The sequence below is a fragment of the Nomascus leucogenys genome, chromosome 22a, assembly GCF_006542625.1.
Source record: "Nomascus leucogenys isolate Asia chromosome 22a, Asia_NLE_v1, whole genome shotgun sequence".
Classification (NCBI taxonomy): domain Eukaryota; kingdom Metazoa; phylum Chordata; class Mammalia; order Primates; family Hylobatidae; genus Nomascus; species Nomascus leucogenys.
This window is the reverse complement of record NC_044402.1, coordinates 136,561,217-136,575,369: the sequence shown is the minus strand read 5'-3', so window position 1 is coordinate 136,575,369 and position 14,153 is coordinate 136,561,217. Positions and strand designations below refer to the sequence as shown.

General features: G+C 49.1%; 1 protein-coding gene across 10 annotated transcripts in view; it reads right to left on the bottom strand.

Annotated features, from left to right (window-relative positions):
- Positions 1 to 3,615: 3,615 nt before the first annotated feature.
- The window catches only part of AGAP1 (ArfGAP with GTPase domain, ankyrin repeat and PH domain 1), a 644,171-nt gene continuing 633,633 nt past the window's right edge, over positions 3,616 to 14,153 (bottom strand). For 5 of the 10 annotated variants that reach the window (XM_030802725.1, XM_012501083.2, XM_030802726.1 and 2 more), the window contains one exon: positions 3,616 to 11,545. In XM_030802725.1, coding sequence (XP_030658585.1) covers positions 11,342 to 11,545 — 204 coding nt within the window. In that variant the 3' untranslated portion in view covers positions 3,616 to 11,341. The remainder of the gene's footprint in view (positions 11,546 to 14,153) is intronic. The other 5 variants (XM_030802720.1, XM_030802722.1, XM_030802723.1 and 2 more) reach the window with 1 other exon arrangement.

The following is a 14,153-nucleotide window of genomic DNA, read 5'->3' as shown; positions in this document are numbered from 1 at the left end:
GGCGCCTGTAGTCCCAGCTACTTGTGAGGCTGAGGCAGGAGAATGGCATGAACACCAGAGGTGGAGCTTGCAGTGAGCCAAGATTGTGCCACTACACACCAGCCTGGGCGACAGTGTGAGACCCTGTGTCAAAAAAAAAAAAAAAAGAATGTTTTTTTGTAGAGATGAGGTCTTGTTATGTTGCACAGGCTGATCTTGAACTCCTGGCCTCAAGCAATTCTCTTGCCTCAGCCTCCTAAAGTGCTTGAATTACAGGTGTGAGCCACCGTGCCTGGGCTGCTTCCTAACTTATAATCAATTTGTTTTCAGGATCAAAGTAGTTAACCAATGGTTTCTCCAATTTCAGCATGAGTGAACAATGTATTAATAAAAAAACCCCAAGCACTTTCTTTAAAGTCTGTGGCAAAATGTGAGCTTCAAGATATGCCTCAATGTAACTTTTTACCATACAGGATGAGCATCTTTTATCCAAAACGTTTGGGGCCAGAAATGATCTGGCTTTTGACTTTTTTCAGATTTTGCAATATTTGCAATGAGGTATCCTGGGGAGAGGACCCAAATCTAAATACAAAATTCACGTGTTTCACACATACCTTGTACACATAGCCTGAAGGTAATTTTATGCAACATTTTCAGTAATTTTGTGCATGAGACCAAGTTTTGACTGCAACCTCCCACACGAGGTCAGATGTGGAATTTTCCACTTACGGCATCATGTTGGTGCTCAAAAAGTTTTGTATTTTGGAGTATTTTGGGTTTCAGATTAAAGATATTCAACCTGTACATGCTAATGGAGAAAATGGGAACGGTAAAGTGTAAAGAAGGAAATAAAAACTACCCAGAATTCCCCAGAGAAAGACAGCACTGTTAACGTTTTGTACATTTTTTCCTGGATATTAAAATATCTTTAATCAGAGATCACTCCTGTAAATACTTTTATATCCTAATTTTTTATTTACATTATTTCCCCATGTGATAAACACAGTTTGAAATGACTAAATCATCTTCCCCTTTATAGATGCACAATGATTTATTTAACTCTCCCCCTGTTGGGCTTTGGCCTTGCTTCCAATATTTAGTTACTCTAAATACCATAGACATGAACATTTTTAGGCACATGTCAAAGTATTCCCATTATTCCCTGGCCGCATTTGTGGGCATTGAATTTATTCATGTGGTCAATAAACACGTATTGAGCCTCTATCGTGGTGAAGGTGTGGTCCAGGTTCTGCCTTCCTGGGTCGCAAGGAAGCTTTTCAGAGTCTTTGCGCACAATTCCATATGGCTTTGCAGGGGCGCTGCTTCCACCAGCAGCGTTTGGGTTCGCCTCACCGTGGCCTTGCCAGCACTGCGTGTGATCACAATAAAAGTCTTGGCGATGAAATCTACACATTCAGTCTTGCTTTTGTGACCTGCCGGAGAGCTTCCCAGAGCACCTGGCTTAAGTACCTTGGTCTGGGAAGGTGATTCCGTTTCCCACTCCTGGGGCCCTGACATCTCTTAGGAGGGTGACAGATACTCTGAGGTTTACTTAGAGCCCTGGAGAGAAGGTGGGTGTGGACAATGCTATGGACAGAGGAGGAGCCGCTGAGCAGCAGCAGGGCAGGGACAGCCTGGCCCCCGGGTCTCTCCTGGGGAGAGTGTTCTGTGTGCTGACCGATGGGTGCGTGTGAATGGTGGGGAAACAAGGAAGTGGCTGGGCAGGGACGTGAGCCGCCTATTCAAAAACTGCTCTCCCCATCCTTCCACATCACCCCTTCCCCCATTTCCCAGCATCCCTTGCAGCCCTGAGGGACCCCGCCCAGTCTGGTCAGTAGTGTGTAAGTGGAAGCATCAGGGTGGCTTCTGGGGAAGCTGGTTAAGAGGGACCGACTCAGCTGCCTCTTCCCTCACCTTCTCTCTTCTTCTCACTGGAATGCAGATGCTGGAGATGCACCTCTCAGGGGTGCCCAGAGGTAACAAGCACCCCGGAGCCACGGTTGACCAGACGGCCGGGAGGAGGCTGGGCCCAGCAGACTCTGCAGCTGTTGGCCAGCCCAGGCTTGCCTCTCTCCAGGCTTCTTCTTTTGGGAGGAAAAATAAACCCTTCATTTATTTAAGCCGCTGTTTTGTAAATCTGTTATTAAATTCAACAGATAAGCAATACGCATTTCTTTTTTTCCAGACGGGGTCTCGCTCTGTCACCCAGGTTGGAGTGCAGTGGCATGATCTCGGGTCACTGAAATCTCCACCTCCTGCGCTCAAGCAATCCTCCCATCTCAGCCTCTCGAGTAGCTGGGACCACAGGCATGCGCCACCATGCCTGGCTAATTTTTTGTATTTTTAGTAGAGACGGGGTTTTGGCATGTTGCCTAGGCTGGTCTGGAACTTCTGGTCTCAGGTGATCTGCCCACCTCGGCCTCCCAAAGTACTGAGATTACAGGTGTGAGCCACCGTGCTCCGCCATCTATATGCATTCAAATGGCATTGATTCCTCCTAAAAGCACCTTTCCTTGTGCTTTTTTTTTTCTTCCACATTTCTTAGAAGACAAGTCAGCCCGGTACCCTCGTGCATGAGGCCTGTGGGTGTCCTGTGACTGCAGGTGACCAGGTCTGTGTGCTGGATGAGGGGCTGCCCTGCCTGTGGCCTCACATCCCATGTTGTGGCCGTCCACAAGGCATTTTGTGGCACTACGGGCTCCCACACCACGGGAAAACTTCAACAAAAAATGTCACTGATGTGTCATGAGACCATGAGGTTCTCTATTTCTTGAATGGAAGAGTAGGGGGAAGAGGACACCCCTGTATTTGCAGAGAAGAGTGTCTAGAAGGCATTCCCAAAATTAGTGGTGGCATTTTTTTTTTTTTTTTTTGAGATGGAGTCTTGGTCTGTCGTCCAGACTGGAGTGCAATGGCATGGTCTCGGCTCGCTGCAACCTCCGCCTCCTGGGTTCAAGTGATTCTCCTGCCTTGGCCTCTTGAGTAGCTGGGATTACAGGCATGGCCCACCACGCCCAGCTGATTTTTGTATTTTTAGTAGAGATGGAGTTTCACCATGTTGGCCAGGCTGGTCTTGAACTCCTGACCTCAGGTGATCCAACCACCTTGGCCTTCCAAAGTGCTGGAATTACAGGTGTGAACCACAGCGCCTGGCCAGTTTTCTAATTTTTTTTTTTTTTTTTGGAGGGGAAGATATAATGTAGTTTGTATGCAAAAATTACAGTAATATTAATGATAATAATGGTCTTAATAATAGAGTCCTGGGATGGTTCTACTGCTAGCCACCTGCTGGGAATAGTTCTTACGACACACCTGGGCAGTGTCGAACAGTGCAAAGATACAGAAGCTTCTGGAACTTCTAGGCCCAGTCAACCCTGGCTGGGCAAAGAACATTCTCTTGGAGTTTCTGTCCTTGTAAAGGAAGAAGTCAGAAGAGACACTCTTGATCTCTTTCTTCATTCTGTCTGCAAACTCGTGTGCTGATTCCCTCGGGCCTGGGGCAGCCCGCGCCTGGGGCAATCCCTCCCCGCAGCACACAGAGCCCCTTTTCTCTCTGATTTACCTTGCCTGGGCTTAGAAACACAATTAGTTGTGACAAATGACCGCCACCAAAAAAAAACAAACTCCACGGAAGCTGTGTAGACATATTTTCATTTCTTTATTAGAAAGAGGTCTCTACACCATAGCCACCTCTCTCTGTTACTTTACACATCTTTTTCTTTTTCCCTTAGAATACTGTACAGCGGACACAAAAAAATCCCAAGGCAGGAAAATACAAACTGGCATATTTAATCAAAACAAGATCATATGAAATAACAAGCAAAGTGAAATGTCTGTCAATGGTTTTAATTACAGTACAAACAATATAAATAAAGCATCATTGAGTCATTGTGAAACATAAAGTTGCTGAATGAGGTAATAGAAAACATCCAAAAAAAAACAAAAAAAAAAACCTAAACCCATCTGTGGATACACCCACGCCGCCCTTCCATCTCTATACACTGCTATTTACAGAAACAGAAAACTGGCTGCAAGGTGGGTTGGCCTTCCCTGCCCCTGCCTAGAAATGCAACTCAGTTGTCACCATTGACCTGCTCCGGCTCCCCTTTAGGAAACACATCCCTGTGGCAAGATGAGAACCAAATTCCAAGCTGGCAGAAGGGAACAGCCAGGGCAGGAGACCTGCCCCCGGGACCCATGCAACCCTCCCCTCTCCAGGCTGAGCCCAGTAAGGGCCTCCCCAGCACTCAGGTGCTCAGGGCTGAGAGGGGCTGCAGTCTGGAGGATTAGATGTATTTCAGACACAAAAACTCAGCTGTGGGAGGGAAACCGATGCTTTTCAAGTCTGCAAGAAGGAATTATTTCTAACATTACAGTGCTGGTCCCTCTCCCCCTCCCCGTTCTTAATGCCACGAAGCAGCTTCTAAATGCACACTTTGCCACCCACCATGCAACTGCCCCACCCCTCTCCAGCCACCTGTGTACTCTCAAAACAGCCGTGCTGAGAACCCTGCTGGGACCCTTGGGGCTGGGTTGGGGTGGGGGAGGTCCCTCATGTGCCAACCTGAGCAGTGCATGAGACCCACTCCCCAGACCAGCCCCTGGCTCACTCACAACACCCTTGGAGGCTTCTCTGTTCTCTACCCTGAGAACCCAGGCAGGAAATGCATTTGCCCAGGGACCTCCAGGAATGTCAGGGGACACCCCAGGGCTGTGGTATTGGGCAGGGGGCTGGGCTGCCTGCCAGTGTCTGCGTGAGGCCCATTAGGATTCCATGCGCCTGGACTGTCCTTCCTCAAGTCCAAAGGCCCCTGACATCCTCACGCCCAGCTGCTGACCGAGTGGGCTTCCAGTGTCTTCTGTTTTCCAGAGCTCTCCAAGTGGCTCAGACGTTAGCTTCCTGGGCCAGTGTAGACCGTTCAGCACCAGGGAGATGCAGGGAAATGAGGGTTTAATCCGATTTAGGGGCAGCTGTTCCCAACAGCTGGTGTGTTAAGGGGGTTTGCTCCACTGGGAAGATTCCCCAACACACTCACGCCTTGTTTGGTTCCTTTCTTTCACCTGCATCTCAAGGCAAAGGCCATGCAATTCCCCTACGGGGCATTCTACATCAGTCCGACGTGGACTTCAACAAGGAGTCTCTATCATATGGTTTCACCATCCTCGGGTTGGGGGGGTGCTCCCTACAGACGCCCTGTGCCAGGCCAAAATGAAAACCAAGCCCTAAGCCAGCCTCTCCTCACATTCATGAGGATATCCTGCTTGGGGCACATGGAGCAGCTGCCCAGCTTGGGCGTCCCAAGGTCGGATGCCACAGCTGCCTGCTGGTCTCACCCAGCAGCCTTAGGCCTGAGCTCTGGGGCTTTCAGAGCCCTGCAAGTCTCTGCTGGCCACTCCGGCCCCATCTGCCCACCTCCAGGCCCTGAGGCCCATCTGTAGGGGGTGAGGGCCTCAGACAAGAACAGTTCTACCAAACAGGTGCAAAACCCCAAACCAAATGCTGTCATTTTACACCAAAACCAGCACCTCATGGTGAAAGACAGTAAGAATGGGTTTTAAGATTTAGGTTTGCTTACCGCTGCTCTGGGGTGGGTGTTTACTACACTGGTGAACTTAAATACTTTCTCATACAACTCACAGATTTAAAAAAGACTTGTTGGTTTCCCAGAATCCCTTTCCTTTCCAGAGTCACCTGCCAACGCGGACATGTGATGCGAAGAAAGCCGCAGACACACCGATTAAATGGGGGGGGGGGGCATTGATATTTCAACAGTCTATTTAAGGGCAGTATTTCTTCTCTAAGGGGAAGAAAGTTTGTGTTTTGAAACAGTAATATCTAAGTAAATATTTCTTTCTTCATGGAGAGGGGAGGAGTCTGCCATAGGGGTGTCTGTCTAATCACAGATGGGGCACTGGCCACTTCTCTCTAATCACAGACAGCACAGCATCCCAGGGGCCAGCAATCGAGATCACTCTCTGGCTGTGTCGGAAGGACCAGTGTGAGAATTGTTTCTTAGTGATCCAGCTACTCCAAGGAGATACACCTGCGCCCCTTCTCTCTCCCACATAATGGGAGGAAAGCTGACATTTCGCTGAAAAGCAACCTAATGTATGTGGTTAAATGACAGAGGGCTCGTCCCCACAGGGCACACAGCAGGGCTGGGGCAGATCTGACCACTGGGCAGGGCAAGGGGGATCTCCTGGCCCCACTCACTATCACCTGGGCGTGCTGGCCTGGCCTGGGGGGACGGGGGCGGCATTAAAGACACATGGCCACAAGGGCTCCCTGAAGAAAGCCACTCAGAAATCCAAGCGCGAGCCGCAGAAAGGTGGAGAATGCACGCCTTCATGCCAAAGGCCCTTATTTAGCTTTTTGGGGAAGGATGAGGGTGACAATCATTCAAGATGTGACTTCACAACATGTGAAACTCCCGTCTGAGGCGGCGGTTGGAAATAAATTACATTTCCTTTGAAGGAAAGATGTGTGTCTCCAGCACTTTTCTATCTGAACTCCTTCCTGACTGCTTTTCAATTTGTTTGCTTGAAGGCCATAAATACAACCCCAGGGAGTTCTAGAAAAGTCTCAACGACCTTGTGCATGGGGTGAGGGACGGAAGCAGAGCAGATGCCATGCCGGGAGGGAAGCGGCCCCTCTGGAGGTTTGGGGTTTGCTTTCCAAACACCTTTGCCTCCTGAGTAGTTGCTGAGGTCTGATCATACCCCATCTCGGGGGAAGCTACATCGTTGCCAGGCTTCCCACCTCCCGGGGCAGGAATGTGGATTTCCCCTCATTTCCAGAACATCCTAAGTGCAGGGAGGAAGAATTGGTGTCCTGGGTGCCACAGGGACCTAGAGCGCCTACGGCACATTGGAGGCTGCAGGTTGAGTAGGTCCCTCTTATGGGGTAAGATGAGTCCACCAAGTTCAAGCACAAAACACGCTGGGAACCCCGGGATGGGGAGAGAGGGATGGGCCTGCAGCCAAGCGCGGCGACCCAGGGTGCTCTCCAGCAAGCTCTGATCTCAGACAGGAGGAGGAGGGGAGCACCAAGCGAGGCCCAGTGCACGCGTGAGTCACAGCGGCTCATGGCAACGGCAAGGGGGCATCTTAAGAGAGGGGCGCTGTCCACGTCAACAGCACCTCAACAGGCTGTGGGGAGAGGGAAGGGTCGTCTCGGCCCTGATCAGCACCAGCGAACAGAACGAGGGCAGAACTCAGCCCCTTCCTTGCCTCTAGAAAATCAACCTCAGACTACAAAGCGGAATATACATGTTGAGAAAAGTGGGCAGGTTCCAAAGAGGCTCCCAGGGAGCAAGTACCTCCTCACTAATGCTGTTCCCCGCCATCTGGAGGCCAGGGTAGGGCAGGGTACTGGCAAGCCGAGAAAGGAGGGCCCTGGGCTCTACTGGGGGTGGTTGGCAAACGTGCCCATCACAGCCTCCCCAGGATGCAGGCTGGAGGACAGTGTCAGCCATGGGCAGGTTTCCTGGCGTGTGCACTGGCTTTGGTCCCATCAGTGTTTCTGATCTTAACAAATGCTCCTGTTTTCCCAGCATCCCCTGGGCCAGGTGTGAGGCCAACATTTATCACACTGGTTTGAAACCTCACTGCACCCTGCAAGTTTCACAGATGAGGAAAAAGAGCCCAGGAAGCTGGGTGCTTGCCCAGAGCTGCAGAGGAATCCTCTGGAGGGATGGCAGGGCCCGCTGAGCCTAGGAGTTTGTCTTTCTCATTAGACCATGTTTCTCCCTAAACAAGGTTAGCAACAGCTCCTATGCAGATATAGGGAATGACCCCAAATGTGCAGATGTCATAAAAACGGGAAGACTGGCATCTACACTGGATGACGAGGCTGGAACTATGCAGGCCTCATCAGGCTGGGCAAAATCTCAGAAGAAGGAGCTTCAGTGCAAGGCCCTTGTGCTGAAAAGCCACTGCCGAGAACTGGCCTGTGCACTAGGGGCTCTGCAGGACATGCAGTTCAGTAAGATCCCGCTCCCTCCTGCATCTGGGAACCCTGTGATTGGCGAGCGACCCGCTGCCTTCACCCTCCTTTCCGGTGCATATATACATTGTGCACACTTGGGAGATAGGACACTGCACCTGGTTTTGGGGCCAATGACTCAGGAACTTGTCACTTGCTCACCCTGGAGCTGCTCATTTCCTGGGATGAAACAGAGAGAGGGACCAGGGACCATGACTGGGGTGCTGGGCGGGGCAAACCATCTGCCCGCCCCAGCACCTGAGGTCAGAATCACAGAGTCCTGTCCCTGCGGGGTGTTACTGCTGCAGCCAGGTCTGCACCACACCCCTCCACTCCCCCGCAAGTTCAGTCTCTGCGAAGCTGAACATGGGGGTGCAGACGTGTCCAGATCACCCACGGGGTTACACAGGCCGCTCGTGTGCCTCCCCCAGCTGGCTGTTTCTCGTCAAGGGAGAGTTTTAATTCTGAACAGGAAAGGTGAGGTGGATCCTGCAGTGGTGATCTGTCATCGTCACGTCACAGAACTGAACATGGAAATGAACAACGAAAACTCCACTCCCTTCTCAAACTAGTTACTCCTAGCTCCACCCTCGGTCCTTGCCTCTCCCAGCCTTGGTGGTAATTAGCTTGAAAGTGGGAACGAGAGTGCGGTCAGCAAAGAAAGGACTTCTGGTTAGACACTGAAATACAAACAGACTGCCAACGAGCTCTGGGCAAAGCTGCCCCGTCTTTTTTTCGAAAGACCCTTAAAACTGCCTTTCCTTCTGCTGCCAAAACTTGGGCCCTAGAAAGCGGCTGTGGCGTGGAGCAGATGGACATCGCTGAGAATGGCAGGGGAGGGGCTGTGTTTTCTGAGGGGGAGTCATGGCCGCCCGTGCTGGGGGCCAGGAAGGGAAAAAACCGATCTGGCATTCAGGTTGTGGAAGGCAAAGTGAAACAAGAAGTCATTTGGGAAAATATTATATTATAAACACATAGAATAATATGTACACACTCATATACATCCCAAAGAGAAGCCTCAAGGAGTTCCGTGTCTTCTCAAAAGAAGCTTCACTATGATAAAGCATTCCTATAGTGGGAATTAACTACAATGAAATAATTTAACAATTTCATTTATGCTATATCTGTGTCCACTACAGAGTCTACGGTGAAGGCTGTGTGGAGCGAGTGTGTCTAGTGGATTCGAACACCAACGCGTTCTTCAAAAATAGGCAATGACCTGTTTTTTTTCTATTCACATTTACAATGCTACATAGTGATGAAACGCAGACTGAAAAATCAAATGGCAGGACGATGGGACTGTCGTCAAGGTTCTCAGACTTGTGGCTTCCGCACCTGTTATACTTTTGGATACGAGTGAGCTCCACTTAGCTTCGTTAAGATTAGAAATTTCCATGAAACACTTACCCACGTATAAATTCTGTGTAAAGCTTTATTTTTTTCCCCACCTACTTTAATTTTTTTTAAAAAGTGAAATAAGAGGAAAAACTCTTATAAAATATAAGGTTTAATATACGAGAGCGAGGAACACCCCGGAGGCTGCCGGCGCATGTGGCTTCGAGTTTCTGTGCTACATGATTCTAGTGTCCTCATCTTCCATCGTGACAACCCTTCTCCCCCCGTCACACTGCCAACGAGCTCTGGGCAAAGCTGCCCCGTTTGCTTTTAACCTAAGGGATGCTGTGGTTTGGTTGACTACGTTTGACTACCACCACTGAAGGCGGCGGACGTCAGAAGCGGCCGGATACCGACGATGGAAATCAGGCGAGGTACTAGCGCGGAGGGCCGGGCTGCTGGGTCAAGGTCATCTGGGTTCTCAGGAGCCAGTCTGTGCCACAGAACTATCGGCAGCTGCCTTCGTAAGGCACCTCGGTCGGGCATTCGGAAAACCACCCCATCTTTCCAGAGCCCCCTGGTCCTTGGTTAGTAAAAGCCGTATCCAATCTAAATCATGCTTTCAATCATGAGAAACCACATTCCTTCTTTTTTTCCCTTCTAATATACTCCAGTGTGTCTTTTTTTTTCTTTCTCAATTTTAATAAGCAAATTGTACCACCATCTTATTCTGAGATGCTCCTTTTTAAAAGCTGTAGATCACATTAATGGAAGTGTTTACTGCTGGGAATATTTTCCATGTACAATGATCTGTAACCCTCTTATCTCAACTAGTTGCACATTATTAGTTCACATCCAGTTCAATTTATAAATTAAGAGAGGTGCCATTTGTCTATACAAAAATCAATGCATATTTATGAACTTCCTTTATTCAAATATATTTTCACACATCTTATCTAAATACATAATACAGAAGCCTGTGTGACTTGGGCAATGTGGCCCAGGAGGGCCTGAGACTAACACATCCACCTCGGCAAAAGGACATAAAATATCTCTTACGGTCGGAAAAAATAGCCTTTTGTGTATTTACTTAGTTTACGAAATATACTTGAAATGTTATTATTAGCTGAATTTGTGGTTTCCTTTTGAATTTCTGAGTTATTCTTATTTATTTTTCCCATTTTGTTTTTGCACCAAGGAGATCGCAGTCAAATAATACTCAGCGACTGATTTCCTCTCTTTGGACTGAAAAATTAAACAGATACTAAATTATGACAGTGAATTTAGAAAGGAGGGCTCCAAGGGCTTGAAAGAACATGTCTGGGATAATATGATGCTTCTAAGAGTATTGCAATCACATCGTGGCAATCACCGGAGCGTGCCGCGTAACTACCTCCTCGGCTAATATGCTTTCTTCTCGGTGATGACTAATCATGTTCTATTAAACAGCAGTAATGCTGGAAGAACTCAACTATACAAGTGTAATGAAGCCAGTATTCTCCCTGGACAGATTAGCTACAACTGATTTGACACATACCATCATAGGGGCTTCAAACCTGACAAACTCTGTGCTTGCTTCTGATTTATGCCGTCAAGCTCCTCAGAGAAGAGATGGAATCCAAGTGTTCCGTTTGGTAGAGGTGAAATGTACTCTGTGCTTAACTGTCAGTTAAGGAAAGTTGCCCCTTCTCCTTGTTCCTCGCCTCCCCTCCCCCTCGCGTCCCCGTCCCTTGTGCCACCAGGACAAGGGTCCTGCGCCATGTGCTATCATCAAAGGGCCAAGGCCCGTCGCTCTCTCCTGTTTGTGGTTTAGGGGGGTTTATGAAAAGGAGCCACTTCTGCAGTCTCCTGGCCGCCTCTTCGCCCCTTGAGGATGTCCAGGTTTTGTGATTTTGTTTGGGGTGAGAGTGGGTGGGCGGGAGGGAGGCGGCCACCAGGAAGAGGGAGGGGATGCGACGGGACTCACGTGCTGCGACTTCCGAGCGAGAATGCGGCGAGGCTGCCGCGTCCCGGGTGCGGCGAGCAGGCGGGCACGGCTGTTCCTCAGATGATGGTGGGCACCCTCCCGCTGCTGTTGTTCCGGTTATTGTTTCTCCTGGACAGGTTGGGGGTGGCCATGAGCACGAAGCGCTCGTCGGGGCAGCCATACTGCAGCAGCACGTCGATGCACTCTTGGCTGGAGGCCTGCCGGGCGTAGGCCAGCGCTGTGTTCCCGTGGGCATCTCGGGCCATGACGTCCACCCCGTACTGCGGAGGTAACGGAGCCCACGTTAGTATCATGGGGGACGTGATGGAGGGAGGGGGCAGGGAAGCTTTCTCTCAGCCCTTGCATGTGGCTTGTGCTTGGACAGCGGGGCCAGCTACACAACTGGCTGGGGCGCCAGGACCATCCAGTGCTGGTGGCACGACCTGTACCTGTGGCCAGCGGATTCTTTTAAGGGAAGAACGTGTCTTTTTTTTTCAACTGAAAGCCCCTCCTTTGTGCGACATTAAGGAATCAAAGATAACTTTAGTTTTGCTGTTTCTATTTTGACTTTCCAATTGCACAAAGAAAAAAAAATCATTGTTTTGATCTCAGAATTTTCATTATAGGAAATACATAAATAACACGTAAGAGCTCAAGAAGAAAAAAAATCACCCATAATCTTACTATTTAGAGATAACCTTTGTGAATTAGTGTATTTCCTTCCAATGAGTTTTCTTTGAATCTACATGTATATGTACATGATTGAGATAAGACTATACAAATAATTCGTATTTTTTTCATTTTTTATTGATCACTATACTGTGATCATTTTCTTACATCATTAAAAATTACTCAGAAGCACAACACAAGCTGGGTGCAGTGGCTCACTTCAGCCCAGGAGTTCAAGACTAGCCTCAGCAATATAGGGAGACCCTGTCTCTAGAAAAAAACACATTTTTAAAAAATTAGCTGGGCACGTGGCATGTGCCTGTGGTCCCAGCTATGCAGGAGGCTGAGGTGGGAGGATCGCTTGAGCCTAGGAGGCAGAGGCTGCCGTGGGCCGAGATCACACCACTGTACTCCAGCCTGGGCAACAGAGTGAGACCCTGTCTCCCCACCCCCCAAAAAGCATGACATATGCAAGTCATACAGTATTCCACCACATGAACAGAATTCAGAACTCTCCCTCAACTGTGCACACTTCGTAAAAATTGTCAACGGATCCGGGCGTGGTGGCTCACGCCCGTAATCCCAACACTTTGGGAGGCCGAGGAGGGTGGATCACGAGGTCAGGAGTTTGAGACCAGTCTGACCAACATGGTGAAACCCCGTCTCTACTAAAAATACAAAAATTATCTGGGAGTAGTGGTATATGCTTGTAATCCCAGCTAGTCAGGAGGCTGAGGTGGGAGAATTGCTTGAACCCGGGAGGCGGAGGCTGCAGTGAGCCGAGATTGTGCCACCGCACTCCAGCCTGGGCAAGAGTGAGACTCCATCTCAAAAAAAATTGTCACTGGAAGAAACAGTGCCCGGATGTATATCCTCACATGTAGAATCTTTCTCAGGGTCTGTGATTGATTATTAGAGTGATGATTAGAAGGGGGAAAATATGAGGTTAAAGTACACAACATTTTTAAGCTTTTTGCTCATGAAAAAGAGTGAATTCACTTCCACTTCTGCCAACTCACAATGTGTGGGAGTCTGAGGCCACTCAACAGCATGGAACCACTGCCATCAAAGGAAAGATGGCCTGTAATTTATAACTGTGTCCCTGCTCCCACCAACAATTCATATGTTTAAGTCCTAACACCCAGTACTTTCGAATGTGACTGTATTTGCAGATAGAGCCTTTATGGTGGTACATGAGCTTAAATGAGGTCACAATAGGGTTAGTATCTATATGAGATGAGGAAGAGGCTGGGCTAGGAGGCTGATACCTGTAATCTCAACACTTCGGGAGGCCGAGGTGAGAGGACTGCTTAAAGGCAGGAGTTCAAAACCCATGGGCAATATGGTAAGAACGTAACTCTACAAAATTTAAAAAAAATTGCCATTCATGGGGGTGCATGCCTGTGGTCCCAACTACTTGGGAGGCTAGGGTGGGGGGACTGCTTGAGCCCAGGAGTTCGAGGTTACAGCAGGCTAAGATTGTGCCACTGCACTCCAGCTTGGACAACAGAGCAAGACCTTGTCCCAGAAAGAAGGGGGTTGGGGGAAAGGAAAGATCTAACAGGAGCAAGTGCAGAGGAAAGGCCCTGTGAGAACACAGGGAGAGGGCGGCTGTCTACCAGCCACGAGAGAGGCCTCGTGGGAACCATCCCTGCTGGCCCTTTGATCTCGTACTTCCAGCCTCCAGAACTGTGAAAAAATAAATGTCTGTTGTTGAAGCACCCCTGTCTGTGGTATTTTGTTATGGCAGCCCTAGCACACCACACACAACTCTTATTTAATTTGCATTACATCACATGTATGACTAATGAGCAAAAGGGAGTATCTGTGTGATTTTGGTGTAGTGTCTATATCTCATCTCATTCACCAACTGCACCCATCAAAAAAGTCAGATCAAGGCCGGGCATGGTGAGTCATGCCTGTACTCCCAGCACTTTGGGAGGCTGAGGTGGGAGGATCACGAGGTCAGGAGTTCGAGACCAGCCTGGCCAACATGGTGAAACCCCGTCTCTACTAACAATACAAAAATTAGCTGGGCATGGTGGTGTGCACCTGTAATCCCAGCTACCCAGGAGGCTGAGGCAGGAAGAATTGCTTGAACCTGGGAGGTGGAGGTTGCAGTGAGCCAAGATTGCACCACTGCACTCCAGCCTGGGCGACAGAGCGAAACTCTGTCTCAAAAAAACAAAAAACAAAAAAGTCAGATCAAAAACATGCAGA